We start from the raw sequence: 18,690 nt of genomic DNA on the forward strand, positions 1-18,690 counted from the left end.
TGCTCTGTCCGATCGGCCGCGATTGGATCCGACCAGGCACGGCGATTACCTCCAGCCTGTGCAGCACTTACTGCCAGGGGCTTAAAGCATCAGTGGCCCAGTAAACTGGCAAGTTCGGACGGAGCTGGAGCACCACTTTCCCAGTTCCAGTAGCAGCACTTGCAGCACTTCGACGCCAACCAGCGCCAACCAGCGCAATTCCTCGTCCCCCCCCAGTCGCGTCCACGTGCACCTTCCTCTAACTAAACTGGAATCAGCATCGCCCAATTCCAATCCGCCCCTGCTCCTGCTCTCTGCTTATTGTTGTTCCAATTCAATGTCTCTCTGAACCCGGGCCTTTGCGAAGACTTGGAACTTCCCATATTCCCGTCCAGTCCAGTCCATTCCCATTCCCGTCCATTCAACAACTGCTTTCTCGCTTCTCCTTCGACGTCCGGCATCTCTTTGACATCCCATGCACCATATCGCCACTTTAAGTCACAGTACCGCGTTTTTCCCCATTTGTACATATCATTAATTCAGCCGACCGACGCCATCGCTACCCGGCTTCTTTTCTCCTTTTTCATTTCTCCTTTCTCGGCGTGCCGTCGTCGCATCGCCCGACGTTCATTGACTTCGCGACATTTCGTATCGACTCCAGCATCGTAATCCCACCAGCCGGAAGACCGTTGTCGCATCTTCCCCATTGAGCCCTCCAACCCGAGCAAACCCCGACGCAGCATCCAAGGCATTCGTGCCAAACCAACCGCAGTCATGGCCGAGTCTACCTCTTCCCCATCGCGGTCGAAAGACAAGCAGCCCGAAGAACCACAAACCGCCGCCCCGTCTGGCACACTGCCCCCCCTAAGTTGGAGGGAGCCGTAGAAATGGAGGACTTGACGCTCAAGCCCGCCTACCAGGAGGACTATCCCGTGGCGCCGCTCCCGGAGCCTTTGGCCAGCAATCCAGTACAACCGGCCGCCGGTGATGCCCAAGAGACACCGTCCGCGGCGCAGTCATCATCCCACAATACCGCAACGCCCGTCACGCCCGCAGAAGGAGAAGAGACCACATCAACCACGACGCAGTCAAAAGGCAAGGCGCCCGCCCGCGAGGATCCCTTGACCCTTGGCCACACGCCGTCCGAGGAGCCGGCCGCCAAGGGCGACATGGTGGTGGAGATCCTGCTGATATCGACGGCGGCGAGCTCGCGGCACCCCTTCAAGATCACGGAGAGGTACTTGACCAAGCGGAACGTCAACGTGCCGGGTGTGACCGTGGACGGGAAGATGGACATACTCAGTATTACCGTCTACTCGCTCAAAGAGCTAATCCTGAGGGAATGGCGGAGAGAGTGGGAAACGGCCCCTAGAGAGCCAGCTAGCATTAGACTCATCAGGCTGGGCAAAATGCTGGACGATAAGGCAACTCTGCAAAGTGAGTATTACCCGTTCCCCCTTCCTTTTCTCCTCCTCTGTCCTCCCAGCCATTCAGCACTTGCTCTGCGAAGATTGCTTGCCAAATCTCCCGAGAGACTGTACTAATGCCCCGTTTTCGCCACAGGTTACGGATTCAGCTTAGAAGCACCCAATGTGGTCCATATGACGGTAAAACCGCAAGAGACAGAGGAGGAAGGGGGGCGGCCAAGGGCGCCAAGGAAGCCGGGCCCGATAACAATGAGGCAAGCTGCTGCTGTATTGTGCTATGATCGAATGCACCATCTCGTCGCAAGGGATGCTACGAGAATATACCCATCACGACTCATCGGGGGGCCCTTCGGAGAATGGACCTATACTGCCATTCACTCTGTTCCGACCTGGTCCGCTTGTCCAGACCAAGAGTTTGGCATCTTGGCCGACTTACCTCTACCGAGCGTTTCTATTCGGTCGTCGAACCATCTTCTTTTTCACTCTGGCCAAAGATGCATTCTTAAACGGGCCTCTCCTCACCCCCGAATACCCACATACATTTCTTCATCATCGACATTGGACATTGCATTTCAGGGAGGCCACTGTGGTGCAGCGGGGATACAGGAGCTGTGTGGTCTTGTAATGAGGCACATAAAGCGATGGCCGATACCACCCCACCCCCATTTCACTTTCCATTTGGCTTTTCATACACAACAACAAGGCGATCAGGTGTTGGGACGGGATGTTGTTTGTAGAAAAAGATGGAACCCATGGGACGGGTCACCATTGGGAAACAGCGTACTGCTCGTGTTTGTCATTCAGACTCTCGCAGTCTTTGCGGCTCTCGCTCCCTCTCTCTCTTAACCATTAGCATAGAGAGTAAACTTGGAGCGGGCATGTATGGATATGGAAGGGATCTGTGTATAGCGTTGGGACTTGGCATGAATAGAAGGGTATCATTCTGCCACACTGTTTCTCCCTCTGACCAATCAAAGACTGCATTTTTGTCTGACCTTGATGTTGTGCCATTTATAATGTTTGTTGGCTTGAGTTTGTCTGCATGCCGTAGCTGCGTCGATTCACTTGCGAGACCACTATCGTACACTGGAAATGTTGCTGTTGCGGAAGACGGGCCCAAGGAATAATTGTAAAGCTCTTGGGGCTAGACACATGGGGAAGAACTGATGGGAATCTCAGCTGCTGATTCTGAGATGTCTAGACTAGCCTGGTACTCAGGTGGATAGGAGGGTTCTTGTGACGGCTATCAATCACCCTTCGTCCCCAATCTGAAATCATGTCCGTAGCCCGGGGAGCTTCTTTGGTTCTCACCGTGCTGTTTGGTTCTTCATCATTCATGCCACTCCTGCTTCTTATTGTCCCATCTATTCCTCCTTATCTCTCTAGATCTTCAGCTTGCGCTCCATCTCGTCGTGGATGCCAATGACGCCACCAGCCGTCTGCTCCTCGCCGGTGAAGACGTCCTCCCAGTCAATGTGCGACTCACGACCGCGCAGGATATCCTCGTGCACGCTGCTACCCCCGACGCTGCCGCCGAGGGCGAGGGGGCGCCACTCGCCGTCGCGGACCGTCTTGAGCTCCATGCCGCGGCGGATGGGCTCGGCGACGCCGAAGGTCTTGCGTAGGGACTCCATGCGGACGGCCTCCTGGGTGGCCTCCCAGGCCTTGAGGCGGGACTCGAGGGGGTGGCGCGAGGTGCACGGGTCGGAGTCGGAAGTGACGGTGGAGAGGGGCGTGGCGCCGACGCCGTTGCGGAGGGTGTCGTAGAGGCCGGGGGCGGAGGGGGCGCCGGGGGTGCGGAGGTGGTGGGTGTAGGTGGTGGCGTGGTCGCCGGCGGGGACGATGCGCATGGACTGGCGGGCGGGGTTAGCAGGTTATCAAGTTTGGGGAGGAGAGAGGGAGGTGCGAAGGGGAGGTGTCGAGATTTGGTTGTGGTGGTTTGGTGGTGGTGATAATGGGATGGGGGGATGCTTACCATGATGGCGGTTTGGATGTGTGACGAGGGATGGTATCCGCGAATGTTTTTTTTTTTTTGGCCCTTGTGGAAATCGATTGATTGCCGACGCACACTTGTCAAAACACCCAGTTGATCAAGGGTTCTCGTAGGCCGTGGTGGGAACAGATGCCGAGGGCGAGGGAGTGGAAAGTCGGCGGTGGTGGATGATGAATGGGTTGGTGGTTTGGTTGGAGGCAGCTAAGGTTACGCTGTGCTGTGCCTGAGCTTCGACGGTGGTTGCGTTGCGTGGGCCAGGCTGCAATGGTGTTTGCGTACATAGCTGACCTCTGGACCTCAGTTCGGTACCGCCTACACCAACCCGCTGGGAGGAGCCTGTGAGCGCCTGTGAAAGGTACCTGAGCGTTGGGCGTAGCCTTGCCTGGCCCTTGCGCGCTGAGGCTTCGTTAAATTCATGCAGACTCATTAGATGCATACTTGAGTTCAGGGTCCGCTATTTCCGACCCGCCGACGTCAGGAGCCCCATTACTCACAAGTCGTAGCATCAGCTCGCTCACTTGCCCATGTTCCGATATAGCTTTAGCCAACTTGCTTACATACAAGCAATTATGGGAAAATAAATCGGGGAAAAAGGGCCAGCTCGAGGACACACATCTTGAGATGACCCAATTGACAGGATGCGACCCCCCAGATCCCTCCCGCCCATCGTGAACATCACCAATGGCACCTTCTACCGCACCTTTCCCGGCTCCTCGAGCCTGCATCCCAACCCGCCGCTCTTCACCAACTTGAACTTCTCCATCCCCGCCGCTGTCGATCCCCCGACGAATTGGTACGTGGTCGGTCCCTCGCTCAGTGGGAAGACGACGTTCCTCAATCTTCTGAGGGGTCGGCTTTTCTGTGATCCTACTAGGGCGCGGAGCTTCACCTACCACCCAAATGGCGAGGATGCCAACAAACCCGAATCGCGGCCGTCCCGGCTGCCGGACCAGATGATCCAGTACGTCGGCTTCAACGGTGGCGATGCACTTGGAGGCGGTCCCACGGCGGCCGCTTACCTCGCCGCCCGCTACGAGTCGAAGCGGGAGATCACCGACTTCTCCCTGCGCGACTTCCTGCTGGGCAACACGGAGCTCAACGCCCTCGAGAAACGGGACCAGCCCGGCGACGCGGCGCACTTCGAGCGCGTCGTGCGCGACCTCCGGCTCACCCCGCTGATGGAGCTGCCCGTGACGTCGCTGAGCAACGGCCAGGGCCGCCGCGCGCGCATCGCGCGCGCCCTCCTGAACAAGCCCGAGGTGCTGCTGCTCGACGAGCCGTTCATGGGCCTGGACCCGCCCACGGTGGCGGGGCTGAGCCCGCTGCTGCGCGAGATGGCGGCAGCGGCGAGTCCGCGGCTGGTGCTGACGGCGCGGCCGCAGGATCCGGTGCCGGAGTGGATTACGCATCTGCTGTACTTGCGCGCGGACTGCCAGGTCGGGGCGATGGGGCGGAAGGAGGAGGTGCTGGATCAGTTGAGGGCGTATGTGAAGGGCGTGTCCAGCGGGGCCGCCAAGGAAGACAACAAGATGGCGGTCCACAACCTGGTTCATGTGGGCAAGGTATTGACGGCCAAGGGCATTTCGGGCAAGACATTGATGGAAGAAGTGGAACCGGAGACGGCCGAGTCAACGTCATTTCAGGAAAATGAGCCACGGAAATCTTTAGGAGAGCCCCTGGTGGAGATGGACGGATGCCGCGTCGCTTACAACGACAAGGTGGTGCTCGGCAACTGGAAGCAAGAAGCCGATGGCCAAGAGAAGGACGGCCTCGTCTGGACCGTCCGGAGAGGCGAGCGATGGGGCATATTTGGACCCAATGGCTCAGGGAAGACCACCATCTTGTCGCTCATCTGCTCGGACCATCCCCAGACTTACTCGTTGCCGATCAGGCTGTTTGGCAGAAGCCGGTTACCGGAGCCAGGTTTGGGGAAACTGCCCCTGACCATCTGGGATATACAATCCCGCATCGGCCACTCTAGCCCCGAGATCCACCAACTCATGCCTCGAAGTCTGACAGTGCGCCAGGTCCTGGAGAACGCCTGGGCCGATACGTTCCGATCAAAGGCCAAGTTGGATAGCCAGAGCGGGAAGAAGGTGGACGCCGTCCTTCGGTGGTTCGAAGCGGAGCTCAACCCGAGCTTCACTGCCGCCGCAGCATCCGCATCATCATCATCATCATCCGGCAGCAGCAGCAGAGACCTGAAGTGGGCGGACCACTACATGTTCGGCGAACTCTCCTTCTCGGCGCAGCGCATCGCCCTCTTCCTGCGCGCCACCATCAAGAACCCAGATATTGTCGTTCTGGACGAGGCCTGCAGCGGCATGGACGACGGGGTCCGCAACAAGTGCCTGCTGTTCCTGGAGCACGGCGAGCGCAGGGCGTACGTGACGCGCGACGACGGGTCCGAGGCCGTGGTCGAGAGCGAGGTGGCCCGGCGCGGCGAGGTGCAGGTCGGAGGGCTCACGGACGAGCAGGCGCTGATCTGTATCAGCCACGTCCGCGAGGAGATCCCGGGGTGCGTAAGGGAGTGGGTCTGCCTGCCCGAGGCGAATACGGGCGAGGCGGCGCGGTTCGGGCGGTCGAGGGCCCCGTTGGGGAGGGACGAGAAGGGGTGGATGGAGATTTGGGGCATGGAGGGAGGTGCTTAGAGTGCTGTCGGTCGGCACCTACCTAGGTATGTAACGCATCTGAAAGCCTATCTACACATAGACAAGCCTGATCTCCACATGACTTTGAGTCATCATAGATATTAAGCAACAAATTTCCATCAGCCACGCAATCACGTGAAAACAAGTCCGATGTGGTGTAGTGGTTAACATTAGACGCTCTCACCGTCTAGCCCGGGGTTCGATTCCCCGCATCGGAAATTATCTTTTTGTTTTCTTATCCGTAAGATCACCTGCCTCTGGACATGAATGGTCATTCTTTTCTTGTTGTATCTTTTGCCGCCATGCGGTTCTACATCCTGAACGCCAAATTTGGGGTTTCTTTTTTCTCTACTTCTCTTATGCATCAAAACCTGCCTTTGACAGTCTGCATCTACGCAGTCTCTGGACGTATGTCATAGTTGAAGCATTGGGTGCTTCCTTGCAACAACACGCACTTTTCGTTGGAATATGTCTAGCATGGAAACTGGTAAACTCCGTCTCAGTATCTACCCCACCATGACGCGCCGGATCCGACGCGGGGCGGCGCCTGCTGCACGCCGAGGAGCACCCATCAGGGGAGCACGTGCGGCGTCTGAGCCTGGCTGTCGTTGTTCGAACAGCCGGTCGATATTCAGGGGCCAGCGGTCGGTCAGATCCCTGCATTGCACCGCGTGGCGGACGTCGGGCCGCGGTCCACGACGGACGCGAAGACGACGACGGGCACTCGGGAAAGCAGTAGGCCCGGCGCGGGAGAGGGCGAGGGCGAGTTATCGCCCAGGGCGGCGAAGGAGACGACGATGGAGAGGGTGAAGGACATGCCGAACCAGAGGACGCTGGTGTAGACCGGGTAGACGCCCTTGCGCCGCTGCAGCCGGAGCTGGAAAGCGATGTGCTCGTTGTAGTTCTGCAGCTTGTAAAACCGCTCTTCGGTGAGTTTATTGTCGTCTCGTCGGACATACGGGTAGAGGACCACGCGCAGCAGCGCCGTGTTGCGCCGCGGGTACTCGTACTGGTAGATGTAGCTGATGTAGAAGGCGTTCTCAATGCGGCCGCGCTCGTCGTGACGAGCGACCGCGGGGGCGCCCCGGTCCAGTTGGCAAAAGGGTTACGCGTTGCGGCCCTTCCCGAGGGAGATGGACTACTCGTAGGGGAACAGGCTCATCCGCGCGATGGCCGGCAGGATCCGACCCCGCCGTTGCGCTACGGCTCCGTCCGTGCCGCAGTAGTGCTTGCAACTGGCGACGGTAAGGGTGAGCGGCCGTTCGGCGTCTATCCCGCGGAAGCTCTTCAAGGGGCCGGTCCAGAGAGCCCAATCGGGGATGGACCCATTGCCGTTCGCCAGTCGCTGTTGGATAACCTGCCGACACACTGGTTGAAGCCCGTGGCGGCAGCGGTGAAGGCCGCGAACAAAGAAAGCTGCCGACAAGTGACGGGCGACATATGCCGCAACGATCGAAACGGAATAGATTGTGATTTTTGTTTCTCTCCCTCATTTTCATCTAACTTTTTACTTGATACACAAGCAGTCGTATCTCTTTCTTTCGCTAGAGGCACCTCAAAAACGACATATCTGTGTTCGCTCGCAGAGCCTCATTGTCTCACCAAAGTGACAGTCACCTCAGCATCATTAGCCCCCGGCTACGATTCAATGCTGCTGACACCAAGCTATTGGGTGTTTCTGCTGCCTGTACGTCGAGTATATGATTGGACCGATAAGGGAACTCGGAAAGGTGCATGGAGGTAGTGCGGGTGCAGCCCATCACCAGATAGCTGGAAACATGATGGCGTAACGTCGTAAGTTTAGCCGCATGCAACCGGGGACAGGATTGCGCCCGAATCAACGCCTTTCCCTCCACATCAGCCGCCTCCAACCGCAGCAGCGCCAGCCACGAAGAAGCACCGTTCCTGCATAAGCCCCGAGCCACGCATGCACAAGCAGAGGTAATGACCATGGCCAATACGACTTCCACTACCAAACCAGAGTCAGTTTGTCCCCCTCCCGGATCTCCGATGTGAGTCACCCAATTTTTTACTGATGAAACGATGACCCCCAGCTTCCCCGCCATCCGCGCCTGCATCTTCGACCTCGACGGCCTCCTCATCAACACCGAGGACATCATCACCACGTCCATCAACCGTCTCCTGGCCAAGTATGGCCGCCCGCCCATGACGCGGGCGATCCGCGCCCAGCTCATGGGCGTCGCCAACTCCTCCAACGGCGACGCCTTCCACGGCTGGGCCCGCCTGCCCATCTCCCGCGAGCAGTGGGCCCGGGAGTCCAAGGAGGAGTTCCGGCGGAATTTCCCGAACTGCGCCCCGCTGCCCGGGGCGGAAACACTCATAATAACACTCAGCCGAGCCTTCTCTTCTTTTTCTGCTGCTAGACCTACTACTCCTTCTACTGGAGAAGGAGCAGGCGCCAAAGAAAGCAAGCAGACAATCAAACTGGCTTTGGCTTCCGGGACTACTGCACAGAACTACGCCCTCAAGACCTCGCTATCGCCGGAAACGCAGAAGCTCCTCAGCTTCTTCCCGCCCGAGCACAGGGTCCTGGGCGACGGCCCGCGGCTCCCCGCCAAGGGCAGCGGCGGCCGCGGGAAGCCGGCGCCGGATATCTACCAAGTCGCGCTGCAGACCCTGAACGCGACGGCCGAGGCGTCTGGCGAGGAGCCCATCCTGCCCAGCGAGTGCCTCGTGTTCGAGGACAGCGTGGTCGGCGTCGAGGCCGGGCGGCGGGCGGGCATGCGGGTGGTCTGGGTGCCGCACCCGGACATGGCGGCCGAGTACCGCGGGAGGGAGGAGGGGGTGCTGGCCGGCCGGACCGGGATGGTGGAGATGGGGGACGGCGAGGAGCGGCTGGGGGAGGTGGACGATGGTTGGGCGGAGATGATACGCAGTTTGGAGCACTTTGATTACGCAAAGTTTGGAATACACGTCGGGGTTTGAATTGTGTAGCTACATAGAGAGTATCGATGTCTTGGATAAGGGCTGCTGGTTTCCATACCTTGGAGTTACTTCTGGATAGTCAGGCACAGCCAGCCACTCGGACGCAGCCAGGCCACTTCAGCCCAAGTTATGCGTGGCGAATAAAGAAATCTCAGTGGTGTTACCATTGTTCCAGTATTATATCACGTTGCCTAAGTTTGTACGTATGAGCTAGTTGAATTGGTATATGTCCTGTCAAAACCAGCCCCCCTCCCCCCGGTCATCGCCCAGTGGCAATTCTAGAAGGGGCTGGTAAGACGCTGCGCCTCCCCTGACTCTGACACTTCTGGCTCAGGCCCTGCTGAGGTTGGTCTGCTCTTCAAATCTTCTGGGAATCCGCCAAAACAGTGCTCACGAGCGAAGTTCGAACGAGTTGTCTACGGGAACCGGGGGGTTGCATAAAGCACAAAGCAAACGCTCACCGGACTCATCATCATTTGGTATATGCATTGCCAGAACCATCTGGGGTCGGAGCTTTTCCACGACCGCCGCGCTCGAGTTTTCCCTTATAGGGGCCCTTTCTCGTGTACTCCTTAGTGGCACCCCTTTGTAGTCCAGTATTACGCCTGCCGGTGTAGATACGAATACATCCATACTCACATATGGAGGTTTTTTCAGTAGATGTATGAGGATACCTATGTAAGCAGCCCGAGTAAGTGGACATGAAGGACTTATAGGAATTTGCCTACACATCTTGGGCTCATGGAACCATACAAGAATACCTGGATGCACAAGATCATCTACGAGAGGGGTGTTCTCTTACTGTTAATAGAGGGGCTTTCTCCGGAGGAGACATCCCGTTCACAGGAAAATACAAAGGTCTTTTCCCGCATCGGAGGCATCCCGTCGCGAGAAAAGAATCTCCTGACACGCCAGAACATACCACCCAATCCTTATGTTCACGATATGCCTCCTTTTGCATCCTCTGCCTCCTCCTTCCCGCCAGCCTAGCCTTAAGTAGTATGTCCAGCCTAACCTGCCGATCACCATCTTCAACGCCGGGAGCGTGGGACAGCCCCTCAAGCCTCGGCCTGATGGCAGGAACCCCACCTGCTGACGCCCGGCTAAGAAAGTGTACGCCCGCTTGCCCTCCCCCAGCGTCGGCACTGCGAAGCGTCTCTGTCGGTGAGGTCGAACGCCTTATTTGATCGCGGCGCGGTAGCGACGTTGCCCTAGCCGGCCCAAACCCGACAGCCTAACGCCAACCGAGAAATGCTGCCTCCCCCTGGCCTGGCGTCCGCACCGTGACCAGGAAAGGGAAAAGTGGTATTAAGAGTCGTCATCATTGTTCGTACCTGTACGATCCCCTGACTGGCGGGCTGCCTACCCAACGCCGGGGGTTTTGGTGGTAGTCACAGTTTCTTGCAGTGCCGATCTTCTCCTGCTAACTAAATTCCAGATTTTCGGTTTTCTAGTCTTTTGTTTTACTTACGGCTACTTTTTCCCAACACAGTCTCGTCGCCCCGTCTCCGCAAACTACCGACTAGCCCCCCCCGGCTTGTCCACTTCACTCTGTACGCTACAAAGGCCCGATGGACTTTTTCTGAAGCACACGAACCATAAACACGTGCTTCTGCGCAAATTTCCATTTCATATAATGATTGTACCCGAGGGTCTGGTTCCCATTTGGTGACTAGCCGACTTTTAGCTTGCTGGGGGCGGTGTTTTCCCGTCCACACACACCGTGTGTGGACACGCCTACTTCACGCCAAGGAGAAGTAAGCGAGTGAGTGATCGTACGTGTACGTGTACGGAGGTACCGTCTGTAACTTCTTCTTACCCCGTTAGGGGCTTCAATGCCTCAATACGATCCTTTCCTGAATAACATTGTGATCTGCTCTCTATCGCGACCAAGTATCTCAACCCCTACATACCTACCCAGAACAGGCAACCAAGGGGGGGTCGGTGGTCGGTTCCATCTACTGTAGTAAGCAAATACATACCCCATTAGAACAAGCGAGCCCGAGGGAGTGTTTCTGACAGGCCCGATCTGGCGTGCCAAGACTACGCCGGCGGCGATTCGCCGAGTCGGGGACCACCTCCGCATCGCAGCTAACAATGACGTCCCGCGGCCGACGCAGGCGCATTGGGGGGCAGGTAAATGGTTGCTGGTGTCAACGGCTGCCGTCGAGGTTTCGGCTACCAGCCTTTCCTTTTCCGGGCGTGGATAACTGCGCCGTTTCTCTGGGCTCCCTGCTGTTGCGTCTTCGCTGCCTCGGCTCGGCAGGCCGTTTAGGGGTCGTCGAGGGCGCCAAGCCGGCAGCTAAACGTGGCCATGCCGAGAGACCAGCCCTGTTCCGAAACCTTGTCGGGGACAGTGAGCAGGGCAAAGGACGGGCCATGGTAGTTAGACCGTGGCGTTGGGCGTATTTCGTTCGCGCTAGCTAGCCTGGTGCGCATCCGGCAGCGGTTGAGGCCAGAAAAGCCCACGATACATGCTATTCTTTTCTCGGCGCCAGCTTCGTGGGTGACTTGTGCAGCGGATGAAGACCGAGTACGCAAGTGTTTGTTTGACTGATAATTAGATCCAAACCGGCGGGTGCAATCTACCCATCCCGGTAATTCATCATCAGCCAGGAATCCTCTTTTTCCCACCCAGCTCTCTGCAGTGCCGTCGAGACAGAGCCAGAATGCAAGAAGTACTGGTGAGGAGTAAGTAATAAGTCGCAACATGGCGCCGCGTTTCTCGTCGTATGGGTGAGCTGCAAGGCTGTTGCTGTCTATCTTGTCTGTTTGACCTTGCTTCCCAGGTTGAACCATGACCATGACGCCTCGCTGAGATGCGTTGCTTTGTCGAGAATCGGACAAAAACAATGCCGTCTTCAATTATCATCAATAAGTAATAAGTAATATTCCGCTTCCAAATAAATACAGGGTCTAGACCGGGTTCTGGACCTGCATCTGGGCCTGTCTGGACCATGTTGATCAATGATCACAGTCACACCTCGCTCTCGACCACCGTCTTTCGGTCGCCGTGCTCCAGCTTCCCGCTCACCCGGTCCTGGAGGTAGCCGACCTTGTGCTTCATCCACCACAGCGTCCGCGCGCTCTTGAACTGCATCACGCCCCGGTGCCGCCGGTGCGTCTGCTTGGCGTGCGACCGGTAGTCGCGCAGGGCGTCCCGCATGCCCCGGCTGGATTCGTCTTGCAGGTACTTGTCGTCCTCGTCCTCGTCGCTGTCGATATCGTCGGCGATCCTGTCGCCGTCTTCCACGTTGCTCTTGGCGTCCGCGAATCCTTCCTCGTCGTCGTCCTCGTCGCTGTCTTCCGACGTGGATTCGACTGCGGTTCCTTCGGTATTCGCGGATTTCCCGGACGAGGACTCGGGCGGCACTCCCCCGTTCGCCCCCACGCCCTCGGTCTGCGCCTTGGCCGCACTGCGCACGACGCCCTCGCCCTCCAGATGCTCCTTCCGCAGCTGATACGCCGCCGTCTCCACGACCTCGATGACATTCGCCACATGCGGATCGCGATGCGCGAGCCCCGCATGCGCCTTCCCGACGCCCCTCCGAAACCGCACTTTTAGGGAGACCTGCCCGACCTTCTCGTCGCCCGCCTCCTCCTTGGGCAGGGTGCACGTGCTCGCGCGCTTGAGGTCGCCCTTCCAGACGTCGAGCGTCACACTGGTCTCCTCGTCGTCGGGCAGCTCCGACAGCCAGAGCACCGCGTACGCGACCGCCGTCTTGGAGTCGACGACGCGCAGGCGGCGCTCCTTGCGGAACTGGATCACCAGCGGGCTGCTGTACCGCTTGCGCACGCCGAGGTGGAGCATCTTGCCCTGCGCCGTGGCCCAGAAGGGCTGGTGGTGCTCAGGATCGCCGATGGGGCCGTTGGCCGCCGACTGCGACGAGGGGGGCTCGTGGTAGTACATGTGCCCCGAGCTGAGCGAGGTGTCGAGCTTCATCGTCAGGCCCTGCAGCTCCGCGCTCACGTCCTGCGCGCCCACGCGCGGGGCCACGGCGAGGGTGCCGTACTCCCACCCCAGCATGGGCCGCGGCAGGTGCACCCCGACGGACCGGAACACCATCGAGACGCGCAGCCGGCCGTAGCCCATGCCGCCGAACAGCGGGTAGACCCGGTCCACCTGCGCGCGCTCCCGGAAGACGTCGCGGAGCGGCAGGTACACGAGCCCCATGAGCGAGTCGTCCTCGTGCGCGCGCGAGTCGCGCACGCTAATAAAGATCTCGGCGGCGCGCCAGTCCCGGACGAAGCGCTCCGTGCTCGCGTTGAAAAAGGGCCGCGCGTTCTTGGGCTTGACGCGCGTCCGGTAGATCTTCTCGTGGTTCAGGATGATGCTGCAGTACGCCGAGGGCAGCTCCTCGCCCGCCTCGACCTCGTCGTCGACCTCGGTGCCCCGGTTCCGGCGGTCCGCGTTGTGGTGCGCGCGGATCTCGAGGCCCGTGGCCTCGTGGATCTGGACCGCGAGGACGCCGCTCGGGTACTCGCAAAGGGGCGGCGCCGACGCGACCATGCGGTCCTCCATCTCTTTGTGCTCGGCCTGGCGCGTGCCCTCGACGTCGTCGATCTTGGGCCCGCCGCGCAGCTTGCGCCGGCAGTTCTCGTCGGCGCGCGCGGCGAGGGCGTCGGGCGTCCGCACTGAGGGCAGCTCGGTCTGCCGCTCGAGCTGCGCCGGCTGGATCGGGAGCTTGGGGTAGTACCCCACGCTCCACTCGAGCTGGCCGGGCATGCGCTCGCTGGCTTTCAGGGCCTTGAAGCCGTCGACGCGGTCCTGCATCTTGCTCACCGTGGCGGGGTCGCGCATGAGCTCCCTTAAGTCCATCTCGACGCGGCCCAGGTCGTCGTCGGCCGTGAACCGGTCCGAGTCCCAGAGCTGCACGCGCAGCCGCTCGTTGATGTTGAGCTCGTCGTCGGTCACGGGCAGGAAGGCCGTCTCGTCCCACCACGGCTGCATCTCGGCGATGAGCACGCGCGTCGACCAGAGCGGCTTCACGTACTTGGCCCAGCCGCACGTGACGTAGGGGTCCGACGAGCCCTCGGGCCGCAGCAGCGGGATGGCCTGGTCGCCCTGCTTGAAGCTGTAGGCGCGCTTGACGTGGATCACGATGATGCCCCGGGCGCGCGGGTCCAGCTTGTAGTCCCGCCCGGCCAGGATGTCCTTGAGCGGGATCGTGATGCTCTTGGGGGCCACGTACTCGGCCACGGCGGCGTCGACCGAGGTCTGCACGAAGCTGGAGATGAGCGGGAGGTCCATGATGTTCAGGCCCTTTTGCACGAGCGGCATGCAAGCGATTTCCACCTTCGGCTGGCCGAGCAGGGTCATGGTCACGGAGCTGAAAAAGGGCGGGTCGGGGATCAGGGTGAGTCGCAGCCGGGCTTTGCCGACGAGGGCTTTGAGGTGGGCGTAGATGGGGAGTTTGATCCGTCCTGTTTCACTCGTAGTTAGAACCTGAACCGCTTTAAGTAGTGCGACACGGTGTAAAAGTTACCTGGCAGATAAAATCCCATGACTAGATGGGCATGCTGGGATTGGCCCTGCAGCCTGGCTTCGTCTGAGGCGACGGACTGGGGACGGTATGCGAAGGCCACCTCGAGGTTGAGGAAATCGCCATCCTCGCCTTGAAGGCCCTTCATGGCATCTTCATCCCAGTCTTGGGGTCCTTCCCCCCACTTCCGGCGAGTTTCGAAATCGTGTTCATGGCTGCACCTGTAGGGAGCCATTTGATGCCGAGAATGTTGACGGGTTCGCCACCTTGACCTATGTCTTCTATGCTTGGAATTGTGAGTTACGTAGATGGCAATGGGGCACAGCTTCAAAGACGCAACTAACCTGACCATGCGCACTATGCTCGGAATGCTGGCCTGCATGACATCTTCCAACGTGTCGGCGACGCCGAAGAACAGATCAGGGTTTACTAAAGGCCATAGCGCGCTCAGCATATCATTCAGCCAGCGCGTGCTGGCCGGATCGATATCCGCAATCGAGCGAGCCCCGATCGTCGCCTCGTCCTCCAGCCCGTCGCTGTTCCTCTCGGCGCGCCAGAGCTCCTCCTCCCAGATGTCGTCGACCCGGTTCGCCATCCACTGCCGCGCCGCGTAGATCGCATACGCGACGCCCAGGAACCCGAAGCTCCCGATCGCCGCCTCGGACGCGAACGGCAGGAACCCGCCGCGGCTCCCCAGCAGACCCTCGGCGGCCGAGACGGCGTACGCGACGACGGCGGCGGACGTGAGGCCGATGACGATGCTCTTGGAGTAAATTCCAATCAAGCGCCGTTTGATGGCCTCGTAGTCGGGCGGCGGGAAGCGCGTGTCGAGCTGCGCGTGGTACGTGTCGATGTCCTCGGCCTCGCGCCTCAGTTCGTCCTCCGACTTGGACTTGCCCGCCACGCCCGTCAGGCGGCCCGACTTGGCGCCCAGGGTGATGAGGGACTCGGGGACCTCGGCCAGGTCGGAGGCCTGGAAGTCGTAGATGCGCACGGGCAGGTGGGTGACGGGGTCCGTCACTTCGCGCTCGCGCCGGCGCCCTAGCTTGCGCCGCTTGCCGAAGTCCTTGCGCCGGCGCTTGAGGTTGGCCTGTTGGCTGTCGACGGCCTCGGAGGTGTCCTTGGTCACCACGCTCTGCGCATCGTTGCTCGTCGCTGTGCCTAGCGCGGCGGCGCCGCCTTTGGTCGTAGTTTCGTTTGGTTCGGGTTCGTCGTCGTCCTCTAGCTGGGTTTCCTCGTCGCTCAAGTACTCGTCATCGTCCTCGGGGCTCAGCGCCTGGGCGGAGCGCGCCTGCTGCTCGCGCACATAGCTGTTGATGGTCGGGACGGGCCGCCTCGCAGTGTAAGCCGGTTTGGAGCTGCGGAAGATGTCGGCCATCTCATTTGCTACGCATGTCGGCAGCTACTCGATCGTGTGTAAGTGTGTGTAGTTCCCTCAGAAGCATGTGATCACATCGGGGGTTTTGCAAAGAAAGCAACCAGATGCCGTTTCGCGAACAAGACAAGACAAGACAAGACCGGATTTCCCATTGTTGACGGATGACGACACAGTTTCCCTGAAAAAGCCCCATGGTCCTTGGAAAGAGAGAAAGAAGGTCCCGCTCGGATGATGCCGATTGCTACCTGGCCTGCGCGAGTCTGATGTGCCGCATATCCGGATGCGCCCTGCGAGGATGTCTCAGTGCCTTGGCATCGTGTCTCGGCATCGGACACCCAGCCAGCGAAGCGGCCAGCCCCAGACTTTAGGCCTTACAATCCCACCCTTCTCCCAGTTTTCTAGAAGCTTGTGTCGAACAAACCGACCCCTTTTCTCAAACTTGCATCCCCTTTTCATATCAATAGAAATCCAACCTGGTCTTTCACTACTTCTCCTCGAGTGCACCCTTCGTAGCATCCCACTTTGGCCATGCCATTTTGGCATTTGACATTTCCAAGAAATAAGGCTAATCCTGAAAATTCTCCGACATAGGTAGTTCGGATGAAACGGCTACTGATTGGCCTTGGCATTCTGGGGGCCTTACTAGTATGCGTCCATGAGTCGCCAGAACCTGCACCGAACCAAGAGCCGCAGCATGACGTTGGGCTTACCTAAGTAAAGGGGATCAACTGCACCTTCAAATCGATGTGCGATCTTCTGCTGGGTAGGGTATCGATCGATTGGCCAGGTGCATCGGGACGTTTCCTGGAGTTACCTCCAGCTTTTCAGTCTTGGCCCTGTTGTTGCTCTAGGTGATGCTCGACGGGTTGCAGCAAGCAGGTCTTGTCGCCCACCACGCCCAAGCAGGAGGAATGCGGACCAATAAAGCAAACGATAAAGGCAATTGCACTATACCAAATCGCATGGGATCTAGTCATTTCGTCCCTCCGGAGGATTTTTTTTTTTTAAAAAAAAAAAAAAAAAAAGGTTGAGATTGTGGTTCGGTTCCGTGATAAGAGGATTCCCCCTGAGAGAATGCGTAATTCTCCCAATTCCTTTTGGAAACGTCCAAATTTTAGCTGTGCATTAGAAAGTCGTTCGAATGTGCCGCTCTCTTAGAGCGGTTGGTCACGAGGGTCTTCCGCCTCAGGCCTTCAACGAGCTTAGATGTAGGTAGCCTACAGGGTTCGTCTCACCCAATAACAGTCAATTTCAATATTCAGGCCAACCGAACTTTTCCCACACCTCGGTCCCATCCATGCGGTGCTTCTTCCACCTCATCGACTTGGTGCTCTGGAGCGACGCCTCGCGCCGAGCCCCGGGATGAACGAACCGCGCCCTGAACTCCTCCCTGTTCCGCTCAATCTGCTCCTTCGCCGCGCCTGTCGGCTTCGTGCACACGCTCGAATGCCCCAACGTCAAGAGCACGTCGACCCGGCCGGCCAGCGCCGACTTCTCCTCCTGGTTGACCTGCCGCGTCCGCCTCACGCTGTCGCCCACCGTGGGAAAGTGGAAATTGGCGGGAACCCACATGATGCCGAAGCTCGGATGGGGCCCCATGAACCAGCTCGCCGCGGCGTCGTAGAGCGCCCCCATGTGCAGCCCGCCCCATCCCTCTTCAGCACACCCGTTCTCGTCGTCCGAGAGCCGCAGCTCGGCAAACCGGTACCCCACGCCGCCCATGCCGTGCCGCTCCTCGGTGAAGCCAATATCCCGCAACGGCGGCTGCGCCACGAGCATGTTGCGCCAGCTCGCCTCGGGGCGCATGAAGGCCGCGCGCGCCGCCTCGCTCGCCCCCAGCGGCAGGCGGGTGCGGAAGTATTTCGCCATGAGGGTGCACGTCCGCGTGCGGCGGCGGTAGCGCAGGTAGGCGTTCCGGCGGGCGGTGTCGCCGCCCATGGGCCGGGTGGCCTCGTCGTCGCGGCGCGCGTCGTAGAAGAACAAGGGGAACTTCTCCTGGAGGAGCGGGTTCATTTCCGCGGGTTGGGGTTGGATAATGGTCTCGGTCGTCTTCCGGTTAACAGCAAAACTGTCATCACTGTCGCTGTTGTCGCTGCCGAGGGCCTTCGTGAATGCCGGCTCGTCGCTCGTAGGCCCCGGGATGATGCCCCCGGATGAATAACGCTTGTTGGAGTACTGCCGAGTGGCGGATTAAGTCGCGCCATCGTCGGTCTACTAGCTGCGACGAGACCAGGAGGGTCTTGAGGTCGAGATGTAACAGGATGTTCTCGAGGAGTTCAGTTGTGCCGAACACGTCGCTTTGGCTCTTACTCGCCATGATAGCTTGAATGAACGTGTTTGGGTGAGAAGATGAAAGGAGGAGAAGCGCGACCAAAATGATATAGACAGAAGTTGATGTTCGTTTGGAGTATTTTCCTCCCAAGTCAACTGGTCATTGCGACTTGATGGGTGGTAGTTCCAGAGTGCCAGGATGCTCAGTTTACTGTAGTAAGCACACCTATCTTTCCGTGAGTCGACGCTATGACTCATCCCCATCACAGCACCATTACGACTCCCTGAGATGGTTGCCTAGCTGCGCGAAGTCGTGTGAGATCCTGCGACCATCCCGTAAAACATATTGCATTTCCATGCAACGTGCATTTTACCTCGGCGTATCCATGCGAGATGGCGACACGCGTTATCGCGATTATCAGAAGTGACCCCCGCATGGGATGGCATCTCCGGCGCAGTCGCCACTCAAAGCCATGCATAGTCTGGCTGTCCCGAATGCTTCCAAAAAGTAGCGATGCTCTCGAGCTGCATTCAGCTGGCGCAAGAGACTGCTCTTCGCCGC

At 59.0% G+C, this 18,690-nt stretch overlaps 7 protein-coding genes across 7 annotated transcripts; 3 read left to right on the forward strand and 4 right to left on the reverse strand.

Moving 5' to 3' along the window:
• Positions 1-866: 866 nt before the first annotated feature.
• PG986_004916 (uncharacterized protein) lies at positions 867-1,523 on the forward strand (the record flags this gene model as incomplete). Its single annotated transcript, XM_066841138.1, has 1 exon — positions 867-1,523. The coding sequence occupies one exon, from the start codon at positions 867-869 to the stop codon at positions 1,521-1,523; it is 657 nt and encodes a 218-aa protein (XP_066701000.1).
• Positions 1,524-2,788: 1,265 nt separating this feature from the next.
• On the reverse strand, positions 2,789-3,384 carry PG986_004917 (uncharacterized protein; the record flags this gene model as incomplete). Its single annotated transcript, XM_066841139.1, has 2 exons — positions 2,789-3,259; positions 3,382-3,384. The coding sequence occupies 2 exons, from the start codon at positions 3,382-3,384 to the stop codon at positions 2,789-2,791; spliced, it is 474 nt and encodes a 157-aa protein (XP_066701001.1).
• A 653-nt stretch (positions 3,385-4,037) lies between these two features.
• Positions 4,038-6,050, forward strand: PG986_004918 (uncharacterized protein; the record flags this gene model as incomplete). The annotated part of the gene is made up of 1 exon (XM_066841140.1): positions 4,038-6,050. The coding sequence occupies one exon, from the start codon at positions 4,038-4,040 to the stop codon at positions 6,048-6,050; it is 2,013 nt and encodes a 670-aa protein (XP_066701002.1).
• A 649-nt stretch (positions 6,051-6,699) lies between these two features.
• Positions 6,700-7,675, reverse strand: PG986_004919 (uncharacterized protein; the record flags this gene model as incomplete). The annotated part of the gene is made up of 2 exons (XM_066841141.1): positions 6,700-7,072; positions 7,668-7,675. 2 exons carry the CDS (start codon positions 7,673-7,675, stop codon positions 6,700-6,702), a joined length of 381 nt encoding a protein of 126 aa, XP_066701003.1.
• A 418-nt stretch (positions 7,676-8,093) lies between these two features.
• PG986_004920 (haloacid dehalogenase-like hydrolase) lies at positions 8,094-8,996 on the forward strand (the record flags this gene model as incomplete). Its single annotated transcript, XM_066841142.1, has 1 exon — positions 8,094-8,996. One exon carries the CDS (start codon positions 8,094-8,096, stop codon positions 8,994-8,996), a length of 903 nt encoding a protein of 300 aa, XP_066701004.1.
• Positions 8,997-11,973: 2,977 nt separating this feature from the next.
• On the reverse strand, positions 11,974-15,857 carry PG986_004921 (uncharacterized protein; the record flags this gene model as incomplete). The annotated part of the gene is made up of 2 exons (XM_066841143.1): positions 11,974-14,420; positions 14,483-15,857. 2 exons carry the CDS (start codon positions 15,855-15,857, stop codon positions 11,974-11,976), a joined length of 3,822 nt encoding a protein of 1,273 aa, XP_066701005.1.
• A 1,251-nt stretch (positions 15,858-17,108) lies between these two features.
• PG986_004922 (uncharacterized protein) lies at positions 17,109-18,174 on the reverse strand (the record flags this gene model as incomplete). The annotated part of the gene is made up of 2 exons (XM_066841144.1): positions 17,109-18,032; positions 18,073-18,174. 2 exons carry the CDS (start codon positions 18,172-18,174, stop codon positions 17,109-17,111), a joined length of 1,026 nt encoding a protein of 341 aa, XP_066701006.1.
• Between the last annotated feature and the right edge of the window lie 516 nt (positions 18,175-18,690).

The sequence above is a fragment of the Apiospora aurea genome, assembly GCF_038362705.1.
Source record: "Apiospora aurea strain CBS 24483 chromosome Unknown utg000004l_segment0_segment0, whole genome shotgun sequence".
NCBI classification, from domain to species: domain Eukaryota; kingdom Fungi; phylum Ascomycota; class Sordariomycetes; order Amphisphaeriales; family Apiosporaceae; genus Apiospora; species Apiospora aurea.